Below are 23,171 nucleotides of genomic sequence, written 5' to 3' on the forward strand. Positions count from 1 at the left end.
GTAGCAGGGTAGCGCCATAGCGTGAGGGTGTCATTGTACTTGGGGAAAGCTGTCATTTTGTAACTGTAGCGCAGTATCAAGGAAGGCTGGGCTTGTTTGGCTGCGGTTGCCCCTGGGCTACTTGTCAGATCTTGGAAAAGGGCTCTGCAGGATGAAGCAGAGCGGCCGCAGTGGTTTTGACTGCTCTCGCCAGCCTATTTTGTAGGCGATCAGAATAAGCCACGACGAGTGCCAGAGGACATGATAACCCATGGTGAGTGAAATAACCCTTAGTATTGCGCTCATGCCCTGCTTGTGGGTTCCTGGTCGACAGCTGGTTGGCCACTTTGTGAACAGAATGCTGGACTAGATGGACCCTTGGTATGATCCGGCATGATTCTTATTATGTTCTTATCTACTGCAGACTGTGAGTTATTAGTGGCTTATTTTGTCCAAATAAGCTATTGTGGATTGAAAAAATTCCCGACAGATGACATAACCCACGATGGGTTAAATAAGCCATTGTGGCTTATTTAACCCACTGTGGGTTATCGTGTCATCCAAATCCAGTCACATACTCTGCTGTGATCTTACAGTAGCAACAGCACGTCTTCACAGTTGCCACCATCACAGGAATTGCAAGAGAGTGCCTTTGTACAAAGCAGGGGTGCCAAAACTTTTTCAGTCCAAGGGCCAAATTTCAGAGAGGCTCTCGGGGGGGGGGGGTGCTGGGCAGGTCTGAAGACAAAAGGGGCGGGGCCAAAACACCAGGAGATTCGAACTAAAAGCTCTTACTGCCAGCAACTAAACTTTAGGAAAGGCATTTCAACCTTTTAGACTGGGGGAAAAGTGGCACAAAAGCTAGGCAACCAATAAGTGATGGGGAGGGATGGGGAGGCAGGAACCACTGGGTGACGTGGGGCATGAGGCATAGCCTTCTGGGGACACCAGGAGGGCCAGGCTGGGACACCAGGCCTGCCGTTCAGCACCCCTGGTATAAAATTTTGTTACATGCATCACAATTTATCCAGCCAGTCCACTCCCTAGAAATAATGGATAGCAATTCCCTGTGGGGCTGGGAGAGGTGGCTGATGTCCATGTGTTTGTTGATTTGAAAGTCCTTTGGCACATTCAGCTTATGGTTGTAACTCCAATAAGATTGCATAATTCGTGGCTGTCACTAAAACTGGTAGTTTAACTATGCGCCGTGCACAGGAATTCCTTTTATCTGTCCTCAATCTCCCACCACTCAGCTTCATGGGATGACCCCGGGTTCTAGTATCATGACAAGAGGGGGAGAAAAATGTCTCCCTATACACTTTCTCCACACCATTTTATCTTTAATACTGCTTTCCACCCATTTACCTGGAACACACGTTACGCTAACTGGCTGGCAATTTCCTGGGTCCCTTTTCAAAAATTGCTGTTACACTGGCCACTCTCCAATTCTCTGGTACAGAGGCTGCTCTTACAGTTAGGAGATAACAATAACAGAGATCACTCTTTTGTGTTTCCTGCTGAATGCCGTGGCAACCAATACCAGGCACATAGTACATGCTTGATAAGAGATGGAGGGTAGGGGTAGCGTGACCCCCTCCTCTGTGTCACATACCTGCCACCGAAATTACAGCTTTCCAGCAGCAACAGCCCTATGCATTAGTCCTCTCCATTCACGCCCCACCCCGCCCCAGTATCGCTACAATTTGGACTTTGTCTCCTTCTCATGTAAATATCAGCAACAGATCACACAGAAATCTGTCTTGGGAGAAGGCTGTCGCTGCTGATGGCAAGAGCAAAGAGGTACTGAAAATAAGTGGTCTGGATGAATGATACTGACTTGCTTAATTACCAGGTGCTATTGCTATTAACTTGTGAATATTCCACATACAATTGTAACCTGACACGGCTATGAATAAATTAGCTAGGGTGCAATCCTGTGCATGTTTAGACAGAAAAAGTGCTACAGCTCCCAGCATGCCCCTGCCAGCCTGTGTGTTGGTTTAGGGTCACAGATCAGCAGTAGGGCAAATGCTTTGCATGCAGAAAGGCCCAGGTTCAATCCAGGCATCTCTAGTTAGGGCTGGGAAAGGCTGAAACCCTGGAAAAGCTGCAGCCTGTCAATGTAGCCAAACTGATCTAGCTGGGCCAATGGGTTGACTCAGTATGAGGCAGCTTTCTATGTTCTATGGGCCGGCAGAAGGTAGATCTCCGGGTGATTTGCTGTAGATTAGCAAGGATTCCCAACTGTTTAATAGCAACGACAAAATGACTCTCAGAACACCTACATTATAGTCCTCAAATGGAGAAAGTGTGCAGGGGAAGAGAGAGGGGGGTGGATTTACGCATGGAAGGGTTGCCTGTGAGCTCCATTCAGTTGCGGTACTCTGAACATAAGTCCTGGGATCAGAATTCTTTCATTCTAAGAGCAGGCTGTTTACACCAGCAAAAATAGATCCGATGAGCATGATGCAAGTTTCTTCCTCTTTAAAGTGTGACACGAATGGTTAATTACTAAGGCGGTGCCCCCTTTCAAGCTTCTGTCCCGGCAGCAAGGAGAGATGTGACTGTTCAAGCACAATAAAGGCGCGCTTCTTCCACCCTGCAGTCAATCGCTCATCACATCCGGGCTCCTGTAGTTGTGCTGGCTGCAGCCACTGCTGCCACAGCCTTGGCATACTGACAACTGTCCAACCCAGAAAGAAGTTTCTCAAAAGCAAATGAGCCTCTTTTCATTTTCAAAGGCTTTCGCCTCCTCTTGGCTTATTGGGTTTCCATTTAAGCTGTTGAGAGGTAGAAAGGAAAAAAGAAATGAAAACGAAGCAGGGGGCGGGGATTGTACAATTCTGCAGGAGTTTTTCTGATTGGGGGGAACTCTTCCCATTGCCTTTGGGTTGGATCCAGGTTTACTCATACTTAGAGTAAACTCACTGAAATCAATGGGATGTAAGTTAGTCATAACTAAATTAAAATCTATTGGTTTCAATGGGTCTGCTCAAAGTATGAGCAAACCTGGATCCAACCTTATTGGTTTTTTGCAAAGAGGGTCCAGGGTAGTTTCTGATCCAGCCTTCTCCAACCTGGTAGTCTCCAGCTGACAGTTGGTTGTCCAATGCATCTGGAGGGCAGCAGGCTGTGGAAGGCTGCCCTGGGGCTTCTCCACACAAGTAATTTATTGCATGCTTGAGATTGGCCACTCACGGAAGTTTGCAGGTCTTCAACAGTGTTGTCAGCCTCCAGGATGTCTCCTGCGCCTTCCCCTGGTAATCTTGCTTTTAAAAAGATCGGAGATAATGCACTGTCTAAAACTATCATGGGATATCGCGGGATAGCCCCAGTTTGTTAAGTCGGCATTGCGCTATAATACTGCCACTAGATGGTGCCGTTTCATTGAACCTTATGGAGCACTGCCGAGAGGGGAAGTTTCCAATTACAAATCATGTGGTCGCCATCCAAGTAGCCTGTAGTGAATGCAGAAAGATTCCAGAAGAAGAAAGCCTGGCAAGGGTGTGGATTTTCCTTAATGTAGAGATGCTCCTAGTCTCTGTGAGGATGTGAAAACTACCTGCAGAAACCTAAGAGCTTTTCGTATCTTGGGAGTGCTTATCCAATACCAGGATAATGCCAAAAATATTGAAACTGATACATTCTTCCGTTTTGAGAGGTATGCTGGGCTTTTTGTGTGTGGCAAGAATGTAATTTGGTTGCTATGATCTGGGCTTTATACAACAGGACTGAAACAGAATCTCTGAGGTTTGGCCCAGGATTTTTGATGGTGCTAAACTGGGGTGGAACGAAATAGGCAAGGGCTAACAAAGACTGGGACTGCAAGGCCACACACATGGAAGCTGTGAAGAGGTGTTGCTTTCTGCTGGTGCCCCGGAGCACGCCTAAAACGGCAAAGTGTGGAAAACAACAAAGGCACACATCATGCGCACAGACTGTGCGAGTACACTTGTTAGGGCTGCAGCTCCCTGTCAAAGTGTTGGATCCAGGGCTTGAAGGTCCCTCTGCCCAATGTTGGGGGATCCCCCATTCCCCCACAGCTCGCCCCATTCAACAGGGTCTCCTGGCTCTCTATGAAGCATTTTCAGGAGGCTGGAGAGGGCGCCGTGGGAAGGAGGGAACGCGGAAGCCCGATGCTGTCAGCCCAGCCAATCCAACATAAATCTGGATCCAACCCAAAGTGGGTACATTTGCTACTATCGTTTGTAAAATGTGGGTGTGGGTGTTCTCAAGAACACCTACGTGCACATCTTATTTTACACCTTTGAGGAGAAACAGTCCACCCAGTGCGACTTTGCATGTGGTCAAAGGCTCAACTGACATCCAACATGTGAATGTCACACTTTGGAAAGCTACGGAAGCTCGCCCTCACCAGATTTCTTTAAGAGCTGTGTTGTCCTGGAGAGCATCAGCAAGGCACTTAGCTCCTCTGGCAGTAATCTGATTCTGGATAAGCCTAAGGAAAGAGAGAGAGAAGAACGCAAAGCACTTTGCATTGGGCAAGCTCTTCTGTTTGCGCCTGTGTCGCAGCATCCTCTGTCACGCACTTGGCTTGGGCACAGTGTGTCTGAGGCAGAAAATCAACACTCCTTTCTCTGAACAAGGCTGGTGGCATGCCAGGAACCGGGTGGTTTCTGATTTCCATCTGCACGGCTGGCCTGTTTGGCATCAGACAATTCCCCCCCATAGAAGCGTGGCCAAGAGGCTCCAAGCCTCTTCAGTCTAAAGTGCACGGGCGTCTTTCAGGGTTGCTGAGCTTAATTGTTCAGTGGACCACACAGCTGCTTTCTGATGGCAGGGGAGCAGCTGTCTGGGGGATTATTGGTGCTGGATCCAAGCTACTGCTGTGGAAGGCAAGTCATGGGCCATTTCACCCTGGCCCAGCACCATTCGGGAGAAGACATGAAGGGTCCTACGCAGCGAGCAGGACCAACGACGGCAAATATTTAAGTCACCTGGGAGTGTTATCTGTCTCATCTTTCTTTTGCCTAAACCGAAACACTGCTTACATTAAAATGAGACACCTGATTTCTCTCCCAAACAGATCTACCTTCTGTTCAGCTCTGCTGGATGACATCTGTATGTTTTTCCAAGCAGAGTTAATATTAGCTGGGCGGGGGGAGGGGGTTAAAATGGAAGTGATGTGGGAGGAATGAGTTATACATGCCCTGCCCCCAGCCCCATTTCCCCCCATTTCAAAGCAACAGGACTGCTGAATTAGTGGCAAAAAATGCAGGAGGGTCCCAATAGCGGCTTTTCTGCATCACATCTATTTTGAGACCGTTAATAAGGGCAAACACTTGCTGGAATGACTCTGCCCCAATTTGTATAGTGGCACTGTGTGTCATGAGAAAAAGCATTAAAAATAAAATTGTTCTCATCAGACCAGCAAAGGCAGAGAGGACCCCTGAGTGAAACAAAGCCAGACAATAACCTGATGTAAGCCAGTAGACGCTCTAGTCAGGAGAATGATCACTGCTGACATAATGGTTGAACGACTGGAGTGTCTCCCTTGTTGCTTGTATAGTATCATTTCAGCTAATGATGATCTCCTTGTGATTCTACACAGTCTCTTATTGGAGAGGACAAGGAACAGTCTTCACGATACAGCTTAATGTCTTGACCTTGTTTGCGTGACATAGGGCAACCGTAGATTTATGAATTTAGATTTTAGATCTAAATTTAGATTTAAATATAGAATTTAGAGTTCTAAAAATACAAAATATACACACGCCAAATACTATTGGCCTTTTATGTGTTGTTGGGTGGCTGTTCCCAAAAGATATAAGCAGCAACAGTGGGATGATTTAGGTAAGCAGGAGATTTGTGTGTGCTCTGTAGGGCAGAGGACCCCTACACTTTTCAAGTCGGTGGGCACATTCGGCATGTTGAGAGAGTGTCATGACATTCTCACAAAATGGCTGCCATGGGGGGGGCTGGGTACTGGGCATGGTAATGGACTGGATGAGGGCCAATAAACTGAGACTCAGTCCAGACAAGATGAGATACTGTTAGTGGGTGGTTCGTCTGCCCAGCTAGGTGATGTAACTTCATTATATAATAGAATTAAAGAGTTATTACTTAGAAAACTGCTTTCTTCTTCTTCCCTGCCCATCCCTTCTTCCTTTGGTATTACTTTTCTTACCTATCACGTCAAATTGTAAGCCAGTTTGAGTGCTTTAGCAGAAAGGCAGCACATACTTCTAGGGTTAATCCATAGAGTAGATCAGTTGAAATCAATGGGGGTCTACCCTAAGTTTGATTAAGTCTCGATTCAACCTATAGTAAAGAACTGTGGCTTTTTGGTACCATTTTCTTTTTATTCGCCTGCTACATTTTAAAATTCCTTTAATGCCTGCTTTTATTATCCTTTGTTTTTATATCATTTTGCGCTTTGATGATTGTGTTTGCTTTTCTAAGCCACTTCGAGGGGCCCCACTTGGGTTAAAAGGCAGGCTAGGCGCATAAAAACAAACACAGCAAGTCAGGGCACAGACGGCAAACAGAAACACCTGCCAAACGGCTGAAAGAAGGAACTATTCACAGCACGACCAGCCAGTCTGTGCCATGTGTGCCACAAGTGGTACAGCCAGTCAGGGCTGGTGGAAACAACTAAGGGCCTAGGCGAGCAGCACGCATCCACATCACGAGATGCATCCGGCTAGTTCAGGCCCCAGATGTGTATCATAGATATGAATGTTCAACTTAATCCACATAGGCTCAGAACTACCCATACATACAAGAACATTAACTCAAAAGGTGTTCCATTAGTAATAATACCAAATAGGATAAGGCCTCCTACACAAAACAATAACACTAATTCATCTCCGGCTTTCACAATCCTGATGCATGAAGCCCAGTTGCACAAATGGCCCCCAGTTCAGCTGCTCAGCCAAATCTGTCAGGCTGTCCGCCAGTAGAATGGGAACCCCTGGCAGAATGGATTTGCCCTCCCCACACCTCCTGCCACCGCGTTTGGGGTTGGATCCAGATTTATACTGGATCAACTACGCTGGTGTGAGTGGGCTTCCCCGCCTCCTCCTTCCATGACAGCCCCTCCAGCCCCCTGAAAATGCTACACAGTCAAGAGGCCCTGATGAATGGATAAGTGTGGCGTGGGGGAGAAGGAGGAATCCCCCAAAATCAGGCAGAGGGACTTTCCTCTCATGGAAGGCAGATCCTGGGTCCTGTCCCTGTTCTGGCGGGTTGGGGTCCCTCTGGAGCAGATTTGGGGAGCACGGAGGGAGCTGCAGGGGGGAAAGAGGAAGGCCAAGTTCTGCTGCGTGAACAGAAGTCTGCTTGTGAGATATTGGATTTAACCCATACTTCTTAGGGGAAGTACTGGAAAGAATGAGGCGCTCAAATATTTTGTGTCAACATGAACTGGATGCCTCAGTGTAAACTGAAGATGGCTTTCTGTCAAAACGAGCCAAAGGCCTGAGTGTTGGGACCTTGTGCAGAAAGCAGAGTTACTGTAACGTGACTTGTAGCCCGAGGCGGTGACTCCGAGCTCCTTCTCCATGACCCAGCACCACTCACCACAGATGGCCCAGTCTCTTGTTGACCTTTACCATTTCGGCAAAGCACTCGGCTGCTTCGTCATCCAGCTCGTTCTTTGTTAGCCTGGTTAGGGAAACAAAGGGGTTTCAGTCACGAGAATGGATGACAATTCTGCGGTTCGAAAACGTGGACGTTCTGTTCTGGGTTCCTCCATTTCTTATTTGCCAGCTTAGGTGCAGCTTTGTCAAAGATGCTGGCTAAGCCAGGAATTATTTTTTAAAAACCCACCTTCTGCAGCTCGATACGTATGCGTGTCAGGTCTGCCCATTGCTTGCACTGTGAGCAGTTCCTATTGTGCATAACTCCTTCACACTATAGCCTTGTTAGCATGATTGCATTAAAGCAAACATACATTTGGCTAAGATTTCTGTGTTCATAGGGGAAAGTAAAATTTTATTTATTACAGATCAGAGCCAAAGAATCTGGCCTGTATGCCTAAGGCAGTTCCACATGTGCAAAGGAGGTTTTCTGATGTTCCTTTTAAAATGCAGATATGGAGGTTCCCCTCTGAGTTTCAAAAGCTTTGGAGGATGCCTGGAGCAGAGGTGGGAATGAAGGGGTCTACCCCCCCTCCCCCCGTGAGTGCAAACCAATGTGTGCGCCCCTTTGGACCTTAGCCTATATTTGTATTCCACTATTTCTCCAAGGAGCTCAGAATGGCTGAGATGGCATCCCTGAAGGCATGAAAAATGCTACAGAACTCAGTGTTACTTGTGAACACCGATGATCCCAGCTCTGCAAAAAGAAAATGGCAGGAAAAGAGTCTTTGAGTGCAGAAGGTTGGCTCCAATAATTTTTTCCTCTTCCTTCCCCATTCCTTTTTCCTTGTGTGCCGTGTCTTTTTAGATTACGAGCTTGCTGGGAGGGACTGTCTTGTTTTACTGATTATATGTAAGCCACTCTGAGAGCTTTTCTGGCTGAGGAGCAGGATACAAAGACTATAAATAGGTGAATGAGTGATTCTTCGTGGGATGTGAACGTTAGGAACAACAAGCAGGATCAGCAAGACAATGCTGCAGAGTATTTTCACCTCCTAAAAGGAGTGTTCCTGTACAGCAGCCTTCTTCAACCTGGTGCCCTCCAGGTGTTTTGGACTACAACTCCCAGCCAGGGGCATAGAGGAGCCAGGGTTTACAGGATGCAGCCCCGGCACTTTTTTATTAGTAGGGATGCTCCTGTCATCTGTCACGTCCCTGTTCCCTTTGAGCATAGCTGCAATCCTCACAGTAGCTGTGGGGGTGGTTTCCCAGCAGAAATATATTGTTCCTTGTTATAATGCAGAGTATTTTGGGCTGGCTTGGTCTTGAATGGGCAATGAAGACCCATTTGCTTTACTAAAGACCTGCTCCTGCTGGAGGTGAAAACTGCTAGAATTGGTTTGCTGATATGGAGCAACATCCAATGCTGAGATTTTTGGACTCTCCAGGGAGTGGGGGAGGGTATGCTATGGGGACTGCCATGATGGACACCTGTATTTCATGACCACTGCTCTCAGCAGTCCTGATCATTGGCCATGTTGGCTGGGGCTGATGGGACTTGAAGTTCAACACATCTGGAGGGCAGGGCACCAGATTGGGGAAGATTGCTGTACAGGGTTCCAGCCAGCCAGCTGTCCTGCTCCATTCCGGCAGGTGATTCCATTCCCCCTCCCCTCCGTTTGTTTAATGTCCAGCTGACACTCAACATTCCGTGGCTACTGAGCATGCTCAGACCTCACTGGTCTGTTCTTTTCTTTTCTCCTATCTCTGCAGTGTTCTTAGTATTTGCCCAAAAGCTGAGGACCGTGATTGCTCATGCACTAAGGCCAAAGCAGCCTGGAACAAATGCATCACAGCACTGTTCGTTCATTTCATCTCGCTGCTGTTCAGTATTGTTCAGCATTGTTCAAGCCATCGATAGGGTGGTGGCCACTCTTCCTATGTGTCTTGCACCAGATCCTGGGCACCGCTTGGGAAAGCATCAAATGCCACCTCCCCTTCTGTCAACGCCAGGGACTCGTTGTTCTAAGAAGCACAATTGCTTATTGTATCTAGAATTTTGGTCACGACCAAACCATGCATTGTTACAGCTACGATGGAATAAAAGATTGGAGAGTGTCTGGCTTCCCACTACGTCAGATCAAGCATTTCACGTTCCCTGGCTCATAACAGGTTCATGGGCACAGAAGCAAGGTCACGTGGGGCAGAAACGAGCAGCAACAGATTCCTTACAATAGAAGAGATTGTACAGCAGCACAACCAAAGACCGTGCGAACCCAGGTGGCTGATTCTGGAAACACACATGCAAAACACCATCACTCTTGGGTTTATGCATTCTCCAGAAGAAGGGTGACGACTGCCCTGTCTGGATTCTAGACTGCTCCATTTAGGATTGGCTGTGTTTGGATACAACTGGAAGAGATGGGTGCAAACCTCCCGGTGTGACCAATAAGCAGCAATTTCCCCAAGATGTTTTACATCAACTGTTGGATCTACTGGGCGGGGAGCGGGGGGGCGCGCGGGCGGGTTGGGGAGGAACACAGAAGTTGGTCCATCTGGCCCAACACTGGCAGCGCTGACTGGCTGCCCTTCAGGGTTTCAGGCAGGTCTCTTTCCAGCCCTACCTGGAGATGCCAGGAACTGAACCTGGGACCTTCATGCAAAGCGTGTGCTCTGCCACTGAGCTAACACCCTTCTGCCTGACCCTAACTTCTTGACATTAGGAAGGGATTTTTTTTTTAAATCCTCCTTCCTCCATTCTCCTTTTTAAAGTCCCCAAGTGTGTGTGTGTGTGTCTGCTTGTCTCGACAAGACTGGGTGGAAACCAGTTCTTTCTTTCCCAGCTCCCAGCCTCTGTTTCCCTTTGAAGTGAGGCTACTGTTTCTCCCCTTGATTGCCAGTCCATGCCGAATGCTCTTCTTTCAGGAGCAGGGAGCCCTGGTTGGGGCTCTTCCAATGACACAGAGTACAGACCTGCTGGGTTCCCACCCCGCTCCTGGCTGGCCAACATTAACTTGTCTGACTTCCTTTGCTCACCCAGGGGGTGTCCCAAGGGCGCTTCCAACAGGATGCTTCTCAGACTTTTGCTTGTGAGCTGCAGTGCCAAGCCAGGTATGTGGGAAGCCACCTCAGAATGGAGAAACCCAGTCCATCCAGCTGCAACAGAGGCAGCGATGGGAAGACCACCCCACTGGCTCTGCTGAGACACCAGCTCCCTTGGGCTCTTCCTCTCCCTGAATGGTTTCCATTCCAGCAGCTCATTCTAAGAACTACTGTTCCAGTGGCCTTTATTCTATACTATTCTGCTGTTCTTTATTCACAGGGCTGGCCCTATCTTTAGGTAGAGTGAGGCAACTGCCTCAGGTGGCAGATGCGGAGGACAGAAGTGGCAGCCCTGCAGCCATTCCTCCTGAGCCATCCCCTGCCCCGGCATTCTCCAGTCTTGGGAAGACACCAGCCCCGCGCCTCATAAACCAGCCCGCTGCCCTAGGTGTGGTGGGCCCTATCTTGTTGCCCGTGCTGACGTAAGATTCAACAGCCAGTCCAGTCAGCTTCTGTACATGGAGTGGAGGGGGAAGGGGTGCCATCTTGACCTTTGCCTTAGGAAGCAATATGCCTTGGGCTGGCCCTGTTTATTTGTGCCACGTGAGGGAGAGAGTGGGGCCATGATCGCTGGGCCCTGCCCCCTTCAACACGTTGGGACAGAAGGTCTGTATTAGGGAGCTTGCTCTATACGCACAACGTCCCTGCATGATTTAGAAGCCTGATCGTGGCAGGTTCTAAATCACATGGGGAGAGGACACAGTCAGCGCTGGCTCCCTGCTTCAGACCTGCCCCGAGAAGTGTGGTTCTACGCTCCGAATGCACCAACAGGCTTATATGCAACTTTAAAAACGAATGCCCGACTATGCTTATTTTCCTCTTCCCTCCACGTCCCCTTTTCCTTTTGTGCTGTGTCTTTTAGATAATAAGCCTGCAGGCTGGGACTGTCTTGTTTTTACTGACCTTAAGTAAGTCACTCTGGGAGGCTTTACAGCTGAACGGGGGCGGGGGGGGGGAGCTTTAAATGACTATACAAGGATAGCCCAATGTATTTATCTCCTGCCATAATTTGGAAAGAAGAGAACACACCAGTCACTTTCATATCTCTTAATTATGAAGAACATTTCCCCCTTTCCCTGTTTCCTTATCAAGTATGAAAATTAATTCTAGACTTTAATTCACAAGAATAAGCGATGTTTCCATATGTGAGGGAAGCCCCCAGATCTCTCAGAGTTGCTCCCACTCCCATTCCTTATCCTCTCAGCATCCTAAGCTAGCAATCTGAGAGCTCACAGCCTCCTCAGCCTCTTCTGCACCGCCCATGGCCCTTCCATCTCCTTCACAGGCTGCCAAAGCCATGCAGCTTGCACAGAACTAACACAGCCCCCTCTCCAGCCCAGGCCCACTGATGCCACGGCTTTTCCAATTCACTATGGAATCTGGGACCCCTTGCCAGGAAGGCACCAGCCATGAATTTGCCTCCCATCCACTGACTGCTGGTTTGCCACAGGGCCGCAGAGCAGCCTTCGCTTTCCACTCCTACAAGAAGAGGCAAACCTGGGCTCGGTAAGGCTGCCCCCCGCCACCATCCCTCACTGGGACCTGGTGGAAACGGGTTCCTTACCAGAATATATTCACGGTGTTGTTGTGCTTCATAGCTTCTGCAATGCTTTTGCCCCCTTCTGTCGTGATGCCGTTAAACGCAAGACTGTGAAGTAAAGCACAGATGGGAGAAATGCTTTAAAAAAAAAAAAAAATCAGCACCACCGCACCAACTGCAATAAATATTTTGCTTTTACAACCTTTTGCATTTGGAGAAGGCTTTACTCGGTCAGACATTATACAAACATAGACTCACGTGGCGGTATTGCAAGCATGGCCCTCCGCTGTCCATAAGAAGCCTCTTTCCTCCCTTACACGATCACTTTGCTTTGGCTCTTAAAACTGCAGCTAAGAGTGAGATGGTTGTTTTGGCCATCTGACGCCCAATATGCACTTTTATACCTCAGCGGCACAGGACCAGCTTTCCTAGGGATTCCACCCACAGTGCACTATTACGATGCGTAAATCGGAACCTCGTGGTCAGGCCAAATAATGCAACTTCTTCCCATGTGAAAGACGGGGGTGCTCGCATGGGAAGCAGCTGCATTCGTTACCCACTCTGTGTGGTTCCAGCTTACCACCCCCATTATGGGACTGATCTGACAGAAGCCACAGGCAAGGCACTCCGATGGCACAGAACAGGTGTCCCCAACCTGTGGACACATTTGGAATTTTGGAAGAGTGTTGTGGGCTCTCTCACAAAATGACTTCCCTGGCTGGGGCAGGGGAGGGTTGCCTATTCATAAAATGGCTACCATGGTGGGCACGGCTAGTCACAAAACACCCATTTCCCAGAAGGCAGAACTGGTGAGACTAAAAGGAAAGTAACTTGTCCAAGAATCTAAGTACAAAACAGGGTTTGTGTGTCTGAGCTCCAAAATGCAAAAACGCTCTTTTGAACCTATATAAAGATAGCCCTTGTGGGCAGCATTTTGCTTTGCAGCATACCAGCCTCCCAGGGTTTTTTTTTAGTTTAAATTTTAAATTAACTTTTTAAAAATAAACTACATTGCAGCCAGAAACTGGGTCAAATGTCCAGCATGGTTATCACAATACTGATGCCCTTTGGCAAACAAACCCAATCTGACATTAAAAAAAAGAAGAAGAAACTCCAGGAACATGAGAAGTCAAAACTACTTCACAGCATGGGCTCCAATCCAGAGCCCTGCTTATGAATGGGGTACCCACTGCTACTCATGACAGATGAGATGCTGCAAACCCAAGTGGATTGTTTCACTGCCATTGCCAGCAATGGGGAAGCTTTACTTGCCCATGTGGGCCCGACTCATAGTCATTATACTACGCCGCGCTGAGCCCCCTCAATTGCTACTGATAGCAGCTGGTCCCCGGAGAATATGTAAATGTATACAGTCTGCTCTAATGAAATCCATTAACTAATTTCCTATAGAAGACACTTTATTGCTACATTAAACCACCCTGGAGTTCCCAGAAAACTCCCATTGCTTTTTAATGGCTGTTTTTATTTGTCAAAAAAAAAGAGGAAACTAGGAGAGATTAGCACTGAGGCAAATGCAGAAATGGCTGGACACACACACACACACACACACACACACATCCCAGGCTTCTCCCTCAAAGATCTCTCTTTTCTTCCTTGAAGCCAAGCACCAGAGTTACCATCCATGTGCGAGGCAAGGGGCTGGATTCAAACCTCGCAGGAGCCGAAGTCCGCTCGCACAACGGGACTTTCTCTCACGCGGAGGGACTTGCCCATTTTCTCCTCCCTGCCTCCAAGTGGGAGGGCTGCAGTGAGAAAGGGGAAATCCATTCCTTCTGCTGATAGAAGAAAACTACTGGATGCAACCCATGGAAACCCAAGCCTAACATTTGGGCTGAATCTACACATAGCAGTTATACTGTTATCATACCGTTATCATAACTATTGGTGTCCATTGGTGTCATGTGTACCAATAGTTATAATGGTATGATAACGGTATGATAACAATATAACTGCTATGTGTAGCTTCAGCCTTGGTTTGGAAAGCCTTCCAGCAAAGTCCTCATCATTTGGGTTAGATTTTGGAGGCGGCCATTTGCGGCAGCTTTCACCATTAAGCCCATTAAAAAGGCTGCTCATTCTGGTCAGGATCCAAAGAACTATTTGTGTACCTCCAGAGGAGGTTTTGTCTTGGCTTTTATCCATTTATTTATTACATTTCTATACTGACCAATACTTGAAGCTCTCTCATTTGTGCAACTGAGAGGGGGGTTCAAAAGCAGTGTTGAGATACGGCACAAAGGCCCTTCGTTCAAAGGAAAACATCTCACCGAGCATAAACAAGCTCTGGGATACACCGAGTCACGCTTCACATTTCAGCCCCTCTCTCTGGGCCTTACCTTTAGGGGTATCAAAGTGTTAAGATACTTCCAATACAGAGAGAAAGCTGACATTTGATACATATGTAGTCCAAGGTACATTGGTTATTAGATGTGTCCGAAAATAGAACATAGGGAGCTAGGAACAAAGGAAGCTGCCTTATGCTGAGTCAGACTGTTATAGTATTGTCAACATTGACAGGCAGCGGCTCTCCAGGGTTTTAGGCAGGATTCCTGCCTAGCCCTACCTGAAGATGGCAGGAATTGAACCTGGGACTGTCTGCATGCAAAACATGTGCTCTCCCACTGTGTTATGGTCTCTCCTGACATTTTATTTCTCTCATTCAAAACCAGGAACATGATGTCTCTTTTGTAACAACAGGTGGCATCTACCCCACCAGTGAACAAACCGAACCCTGTGTGGAACGAACGGAAGGCTGTGGGTATTCCCTCTTGGTACACTTGAACTGGATCCCAGAGGCAGGCTGGAGAGAACCTGGATGTGGCAACCAGGAACATTAATCTGAAATTAGGACAAGCCACACATGCCATCCAATGGAGGTATCTGGGAGTCTCTGTTTCAAACACTTAATCAATCCTTGGGCATGGGAACATTCAGCGGAAGCCAGGAATGTGTCTATGCTTGCAGAAGGTCTGCTGTATTTACTAGTGAGATCTGCAGGCTGTTTTTTAATCTTTGACAAGCAACACTCCACGCCGTGTCTCAAGCGGCTTTCGAAGCTCCCTGCTTTCAGAAGCAGTGTGCTACATGGCAGGAACGGGGGACGCTGCTGTGCTGCGAACACAAGCGCGCCTAGAAGGAGTTATGCTGCACTGGGCCTGGCCCAGGCGGACCTGATGAGCCCCAACCTGCCAGGTGACTCTTATTCCGCTGAGCTCAAGTCTGACTTGGAAGACGACCTGAAGGCACTTTCCAGTTGGACAGCTGTGTGCTATAAAATGAGAATGGCAGGGAAGTAACACAAAGCAGGTGCCCCAATAAGGTAGGGTTGCTTTTGCAGACACAAAGTGGGACTCCTGCTGGGTAAACGGCACTGAAACTCTAATAACCACTGCCTCCATAGCACAGGTGGGGAACCTGTGCCTCTCCAGATGTTGCTGGACTCCAAATCCCATCAGCCCCAGCCATCATGGCCAATGGTTGGGGTGATGGGAGTTGTAGTCCAACAACAGGACACAGGTTCTGCACACCCATAGTACAGACGGGTGAGTCACCAGCCTGGGAAAATGTTACATGAGTGTGTGTGTGTTTCGCTGCATCTGTTCCCCTTCAGACCCACTGAGTGCCTCCCCACATCCTTCTGACATGAGCATTTTCTGTCGGGTATAACAGAAAGGCACAGAAGAGGAATGTAGAATGAATGGCTCTTCAAGCGCTTACAGTGAGTCAGCTTGGAACTCACTGTAAGCAGGCCCTCTTCTTTTAGACGGATAGATAGACAGACAGACAGACAGACAGACAGACAGACAGACAAGAGAGACAGGGATGTCTAAAGCTTCCCGCTGTTTATTTCCTGTAGCTGCCGGCTTCCAAAGAGCTCAGAACCTCTTTGGAACAGTAACACTACGAAGAAGGTGAGGCCCAAACCCATCCAGTGAGCACCCTCTTTGAGAATTCCTGAACCAAGGCCAAATACTCTTTTTCTGACATGTTTCCACATGAGACAAAGGGTAGGCCTGGGTTTGCTACTGCATGTGCAGTTAAAAGGAGCTGCAGCCAGTCATGGCTTCCTCATGGGGATAAAGTGGGTTTTGTCTTGTTTTTGACAGACGCTTATTTTCCACATTCACGCTTCGCATTTTTTGGGTGTACACTTATAAATTATCTTAATTTATAATTAACGCATTTTGGGGGTGTACACTTATAAATTATCTTATGTTTCCACCTCAAAAAAAAAATGTAACGTGTGAACTGGCCCTCTTTCTCCACTCCTACAGACTCTAAACAGACTCTGACATTTTATTTTCACTCAGCAAAACCCAGCAAAGTCTGCCATCTCATGGGAGAACTGAAAATGGCTATTTGTCCTCCTTAATTATAGATCCTGGCAGCATTCAGGGACTGTTTGTGAGATGAAAAAGTGATTGACTTTTTTTTTTTTTTAAGAGGAAACCTCATCTCTTAGACGCTTCTCTCTCAATTTTGAGTGGCTGCCAACATTCATTTTATATTTTTAGTGGGGGGGGTTATAGCCAAACGAGGACTTACAATGTCATTGTCTTTCTGTGGCACCACATTTTAAAAACATCAATTAGGTTCAATTTTCAAAAGGTCTTGGCTCTAAATTGGTCTCCGTGCTCCTCTGCCAACAACTTAGCGGCACTGCTAGACTCCTATGGACTGGATGACACAGCCCCAGTTCAAATCTGCTTAATACAGTCTTTGGAACAGCCCACTTCATTTATCTGTCCCAAGGCCCCAGGGCTGACTCCATGTTTGAGGGGGCTCTCAGCAAAATGTCCTCTTGGCAAAATGCTCCTCCGTCACTGGGTCCTGGCAGGCTTACCTGGCTTCAGTGGCAGGGTTCCAAGCAGCTGTAACTAGCCATCCTTTTAATTTCCCACAATGCTCCTCAGCAACGCTTGGTCAGAAGGCACTGGTTCTGAAGGAGTGCCACCATCTCCCATATGTTCCTACCCAATTGCTAAGATCATCTTCAGAGGCTCGTCTCTGGTGCCACCACCCACAATGCTGCAATGGGTGGTTATCAGGGAAACAGCCTTCTCTGCAGTGGCCCCCCATCTGTGGAATGCCCTTCCCAAGGAGATCTGCCTGGTCTCTTCACTGTATACCAGGGCTGGGGAATCTTTTTCAGCCCGAGGGCCAAATTCCATTTCAGGAAAGCTCCTGGGGCCTCATTCCAGTGGTGGGTGGGGCTGTGGGAAAAGGGGCGGAGCCAAAAATACCAGAATATTTGAACTTAAAACTCTTACTGCCACTAAATAAGCTTCAACTTTTTAGAATGGAGGGGCGCGGGGAACTACACAAAACCCAGGACACCACCAAACGATTGGTGGTTGGGGAAAAGGGGGTGGGGCCAGGGGAAGGGGTGTGGCCATCTGGTAAACCCTACAGGTCTGTAGAAGTTTAGACACCAGATCTTTTCTCTTCCAGCAAGCATTTAATCTTTAACCTGTTGCGCCAGTTATTAACTTTACCGCTGGTTCTGTTATATTTTTAGAGTGCAAACCTATGCATGTTTAGACAGAAAAATGTCCTACAGCTCCCAGCATGCCCCAGCCAGCTGGCTGGGGCATGCTGGGTATTGTAGGACTTCTTTTCTTTCCAAACATGCATAGGATTGCACTCTTAATGTTGACATTTTTATTACTGTGAACCGTCCAGAGAGCTTCGGCTATTGGGCGGTATAGAAATGAAATAAATAAATAAATAAATAAATAAATATTGTTTTGGTTGTCATTTTGGGTTTTTTAGGAATGTAAACCACCCTGAAGGCATCTGCCAACTGGGCAGTAGAGAAATTTAATCAATCAATAAAAATAAAAGTCTGGGAAATTAAAAGGGTGGCTAGATCCCATCACCGTGACTATTTTTCTGCTGGGCCAGAAAAAAAAAAATAATTAAAGGGGCCCAAGGCAGACAATAACTGTGGCTCGTGCCAGTTGCCCAAAGATACCCAGTAGTGTCTCTGGCCCTGCAGGGCTCCTTTAACAGTCCTCAAGTCCTCTGAAATTTGGAGGGAGGGTGTGGGGGTTGCAGTGTTGCATGCCACTGAAATCGTCTGGTGTCAGGACCGCCCTTCAAAATAGGTTCATTTGGAAAGCCAAGTAGCAGCTTTCTGCCCACGCAAGCTCTTACCTGACGTTCGTTATGGTGGGGTGATTCCTCAGGGCTTCTGCAAACGCCTTGGCTCCTTCGTCCCCAACTTGATTCCCCCACATTCTGCCAAAGGGAAAGAGACCAGGCCTATGAAGGAACATCAACGCCACTTTTCCTCCCACAAGACTGTATGCTAGGAAGGATCAACGCTGAAAAAAACATTTTAACGCTCACAGAACGATTTCTCAAGGGACTCTAGACCCTTTTCTGGGCGCTCAAATTATTTTTTAATTTATTTATGCCACAATCCTATGCATGTTCAGACAGAAAAAAGTCCTACGACTTTTTGGCTGGCTGGGGAATGTTGGGAGTTGTAGGACTTTTTTCTGTCTGAATATGCATAGGGTTGCGCCCTTAAAGTATTTTTATTCCGCTCCTCAGCTGAAGAGGCTCCAGAGCAGCTCACATGCCCGCAGTGAAACAAGACGGTCCCTCAGCAGGACTGATGGAACAGCCCTGCTTCCCTCCCTCTGTACAGCCTGTTGGAATGGCTGCTGGTGGCGACAGCTGAGGAAAGAGGAAATCCCCCACAATGAGAATTGCGTCAGGGAGAGCAGGGCTGACTGTGCTTGCTCCTCCCCCTCCATCACCAGCCCTGTCACCATCAAGTCTGTCTGGTCCAAAGATGTGGATCAGACAGACTGCTCGACTCGGGGAGGCAACGGTGCAGCTAGGGCCGGGCCTAGGCATTGAGTTCTAGGGCCTCGCAGCCCAGGGGGCCCAAATGGCCACCCACAGGGCAGCATGTGATGGGGCAGTGATAAACAGGCCAGGCATCAACACCTGGGCCAGCATGGGCTTGCCAGGGCCTACCAGGGATAACTCTGCAGCACCCTTTCTTCTTATTTTTTATATATATATATATATGTATATATGTATGTATGTATGTGTGTGTGTGTGTGTGTGTGTAGTCAGGGGGCGGCCGATTGGGCATGGACCTGGTTATGGATAGTAAGTTCATCATTTTTATTCATGATCAGGCATATGCCTGATCATGAATAAAAATGATGAACTTACTATCCATAACCAGGTCCATGCCCAATCGGCCGCCCCCTGACTACACACACACACACACACATCATGCTACAATTTAACTGAATTTTAAAAAATAAACCAGGGGGCAGGGGTAACCTCATTTGGTCCGAGGGCTGGATTGCCCCTTGGACCAAGCCCGGTGGGCCAGGTGATATCAAGATGGCGGGCCCACACCCGCTCCTGTAATGTCATTGGTGGCACCCCACCTTTTGTCCTCCATGCAGACAGAGGTACCGAGGCCCGTGCCTCTCTCTGTACAAGAAGCAATTCAGCCAGCCAAGTTGAGTGCCTCCTTTCTGCTCCACTTGTATCCCGATCAGGGCATAATTGGGGCAGGAAGGGAACTCGGGGTCAACTGAGTCCAGAGGCATCCCCTTGTTATCTCCGAGCAGAGGATTCTACTGTTCAGGCCAGGGGGTGGGTCATGGGAAGGGGGGGCAGGGCCCACAGGTGCCCAACCCTCAGTGGGCCAGATTCAGCAACCCCGTAGGCCATAGGTTGCTCTCCTGTTGTCTAAAATTATCTAGCTGTACCACTGTGTGTATGCTCCTTGTGTAATTTAGAAACCTGGTCATCCAGGGTTCGAAATGGCACAGGGAACCTACACAAATAGGGCAGGCTCCCCGATGCAGAAGTTCACCTATGAACACCTGACGGAGCCCAACAGTGAGGAAGCGACAGAGGGGGTGGAGTTCACAGGCTTGTCCAACATTTCTCCCTCACACAATTCTAATTCTATGGGGGATTTGAAAGCCAATATAGGGCTGTTGTGAGTACACACACATGGAAACAGACACATACATGGAAACAGTTATATCAGAACTAGTTTGTCCAGGTAATTTCCTGGAGACAAAGCCAGGAGTAGTATTTTCACTCTGGCTAAGAAAGCCTGTTAAAAATTATAGATATTTTTGGCTAAAATTGGAATACTGTGGGGAAAAAAGGGAATGTAGTGGGTCTGGTAAAATAAATCTGGTGGTAAGTAGAAACAATAGGATGAAAGATAACTGTGAAACTAAATAGCTTTTGTGTATTAATAATCTGGAATAGATTTATGGGATTTCAAGAAACATCATTCAATTTATTTGCATTTCCATGAATAGTGTTAATTGGAGACCAACAATTACCTGAAGAAATATGAGATCATAAACATTAAATAATAAGAATTTTGTGACTGGTAAACAAATATGAATGTTTCATATTAACTGTCAGTTATTGAGTAATAATTTTTTTAAAAATATTGGGCGGGATCCAGGCTTAAGTCATACTTGGAGTAGACTCACTGAAATCAATGGGACACGGTAGTCATGACTAACGTAAGTCCAATTGATGTCAATGGGTCTACACTAACTATAAGTGAGTCTGGATCCAACCCAATAATTTTGGATTCTGCTTGCACACTTGTCTCTCAAAACAGCAGTGGTTGTAAATTTCAAGGAAACAATTCTCTGTGTTTAGAAAGTGACCCTGTGAGCAGCACTGGAAAGGAAATGTGAAGGTATGGGGGGTGAATTCAAGTCAACTATAAAAAGAGAGAGGAAGCCCGTGGTGGGATCTGAAAAAAGCTTGAATCATGACCAGAGTATCAGGCAGGGTGAATCAGCAGGTTTAAAATAGTAATTGTTTCTGTCTAGACCAGGGCTAGAAAATCTGGTGCCCTCCAAAGGTTTTGGACTACAGGTTCCATAAGCCCCAGCCAGCATGACCAAATGGTCAGTAATGATGGGAGATGTCCAAACATCTGAAGGGCATCAGATTGCCTACCTCTGATCTAGACAAATACAAAACAAATACAAACTACTAAAAATACCAAAAAGGGATCTCACTTACCCAATTTCATACATGGTTTTACTCTTCTGGATGGCATAAGCGAGGCTTTTCCCTCCCTCGGTTGTTATTTTGTTTGCTCCTATTCTGCAAAGAAATGGATTTAGCTAGAAAATCATGTCAACAAATGCTTTCAATGCTGTTAATTACTTCAGTGTCATTTTAGAAACTCACCACTGTGCTGGAATCGATTGCTTTATGGATGGATCCAATGTGGTTTGAACATGCAGGGAGCAAAAGACAAACACACTCGGCTTGTTTGGACACAGCAAGAGCACAACTCTCCCCTCCAGTGCAGCTGCAATGAGGAGTTTGGAAGCTTCCGCTTATGACGAACCACTGCTTGCCACGTTGTCTGAACCAGTGAAGGCGGGTGGCTCCGATGTCAATGGGGCAGTGAATCCTCTCTGGGTTTCAGTCAGAACCACTCAGGACTCTAAAGGAGCTATCCAAGGTGCACCTTGGATAACTCCTTTAGAGTCCTGACTGGTTCTGACTGAAACCTGGAGCAGATTCACCGCCCCACTGACATAGGAGCCACCCGCCTCCACTGGTCTGAACTTCGACAAGCCATGATTAATCTGAATCACGGTTAGTAGAAATAAGGCAACTGCGAACCATTATTTTTGACGCTGGTTTGTTTTCACTAACCCTAGTTAAGATTCCATTGGGGGTGAAGGACCTTTTATCACGGTCAAAAACAAACAAACAAATACAGGTCAACCACAACTGAGGGATTAGAGAACACTCTTCATTGCAGCCGCAGCAAAGCGGAGCCCAGGGAAAGGCTGGGCACGTTCCCATAACACTAAGCCATGATTTAGTGCCACTTCCCCCAACCCGGTGCCCTCCAGATGTGCTGGGCTGCAACACCCACAATTCCCAGCCAGGATGGCCAATTATGGGAGTTGCAGTCCAGCACATCTGGAGGTTGGGGAAGGCTGGTCTAGTGCTCCTTCCAAGCGCAGGCACTGACTTTGACTATCATGAGCTATTTTCAGGGAGTTAGAGTCTTCATGTCTGAAAGGGCACTTGTTCGTTCTCTCCCTCTCCTTTGTGAAGTTTCCAAAGAGGCTCACGTGGCAGAACTGGCATTGGGCTAGAGATCTCTGACAGGTCAGTCTGCTTGTTCCTGGAAGCCGGGAGTGACAGACACACATCTCAAATTCCATATAACTGGGAATGAGAACATCTGTGACCAAGACTGCAATCCTATGCACCCACCTTCCCCCAGGTGATGCCCTCCAGATGTTTTGGACTACAACTCACGGCATTCCTGGCCCCTGGCCATAGTGGCTGGGAGCTGACGTCCAAAACATCTGGAGGGCACCACGTTGGGGAAGGCTGGTTGAATTCAAGTCCCACTGAATTCAGTAGGTCTTACTTCAGTGTAGAAATCCCATCAGATTGCACTTTGCCGGGAGCCCTACGCAGGCATTCGCCTGCTTGTGTGTAGGTCTTAAGTGGGGAAGGAGATGACGTGGGCGCACCTGTAAGCCCTGCCCCCAACATCCCTGTACGCTGGCTGATGGTCTGAAAAGGGCTCTGTAAACACGTTCAGCAGAATGCGCTTGCCAAGCTCCCATAATCGGAAGCCTCGCTAAGGCAGGGTTTGCAACCATGGGAGCATTGTGAACATGTTCAGCAGAATGTGCTTACAGAGCCTTTTCCAGTCTTTTGTTGTCAATGCATGAAGGTCTCACTGGCAGCTGGGCAAATGGGGAAATTGGGGGCGGGGTTTACGTGTGCACTGAAGTCCTCCTCTCCACTTTAGCCCTACACATAAGCAGGTGAATGCCTGCAGAGGGCCACTGTTTCCTGTCTCTGAATGGTCTGGAGAGATTCTGAACCTGTGTCAAATGATCTGCCCCTTTTCTATTGAAAGCTGGGCCCTAACTGGTGCTTGTTAGTAACAACAAAGGATGTCATAGGAATACATGTCACTATTT

General features: G+C 47.7%; 1 protein-coding gene and 1 long non-coding RNA gene across 7 annotated transcripts in view; one reads left to right on the forward strand and one right to left on the reverse strand.

Annotated features, from left to right (window-relative positions):
• The first annotated feature begins 1,723 nt into the window (after positions 1–1,723).
• On the forward strand, positions 1,724–12,304 carry LOC146344787 (uncharacterized). Its single transcript, XR_014792315.1, has 3 exons — positions 1,724–1,779; positions 8,190–8,321; positions 9,294–12,304. It is a non-coding gene; the product is annotated as an uncharacterized LOC146344787 (long non-coding RNA).
• The window catches only part of NOD1 (nucleotide binding oligomerization domain containing 1), a 53,237-nt gene continuing 32,514 nt past the window's right edge, over positions 2,449–23,171 (reverse strand). For 2 of the 6 annotated variants that reach the window (XM_084858209.1, XM_084858210.1), the window contains 6 exons: positions 21,226–21,309; positions 18,340–18,423; positions 12,187–12,270; positions 7,522–7,605; positions 4,355–4,438; positions 2,449–2,759 (listed from right to left, as the gene is read on the reverse strand). In XM_084858209.1, coding sequence (XP_084714335.1) covers positions 2,687–2,759; positions 4,355–4,438; positions 7,522–7,605; positions 12,187–12,270; positions 18,340–18,423; positions 21,226–21,309 — 493 coding nt within the window. In that variant the 3' untranslated portion in view covers positions 2,449–2,686. Of the gene's footprint in view, positions 2,760–3,177; positions 3,867–4,354; positions 4,439–7,521; positions 7,606–12,186; positions 12,271–18,339; positions 18,424–21,225; positions 21,310–23,171 lie in introns of all 6 variants that reach the window. The other 4 variants (XR_014792314.1, XR_014792313.1, XM_084858211.1 and 1 more) reach the window with 4 other exon arrangements.

The sequence above is a fragment of the Heloderma suspectum genome, chromosome 5, assembly GCF_057233095.1.
Source record: "Heloderma suspectum isolate Gila_16-S chromosome 5, 16-S_ref, whole genome shotgun sequence".
Taxonomy (NCBI): domain Eukaryota; kingdom Metazoa; phylum Chordata; class Lepidosauria; order Squamata; family Helodermatidae; genus Heloderma; species Heloderma suspectum.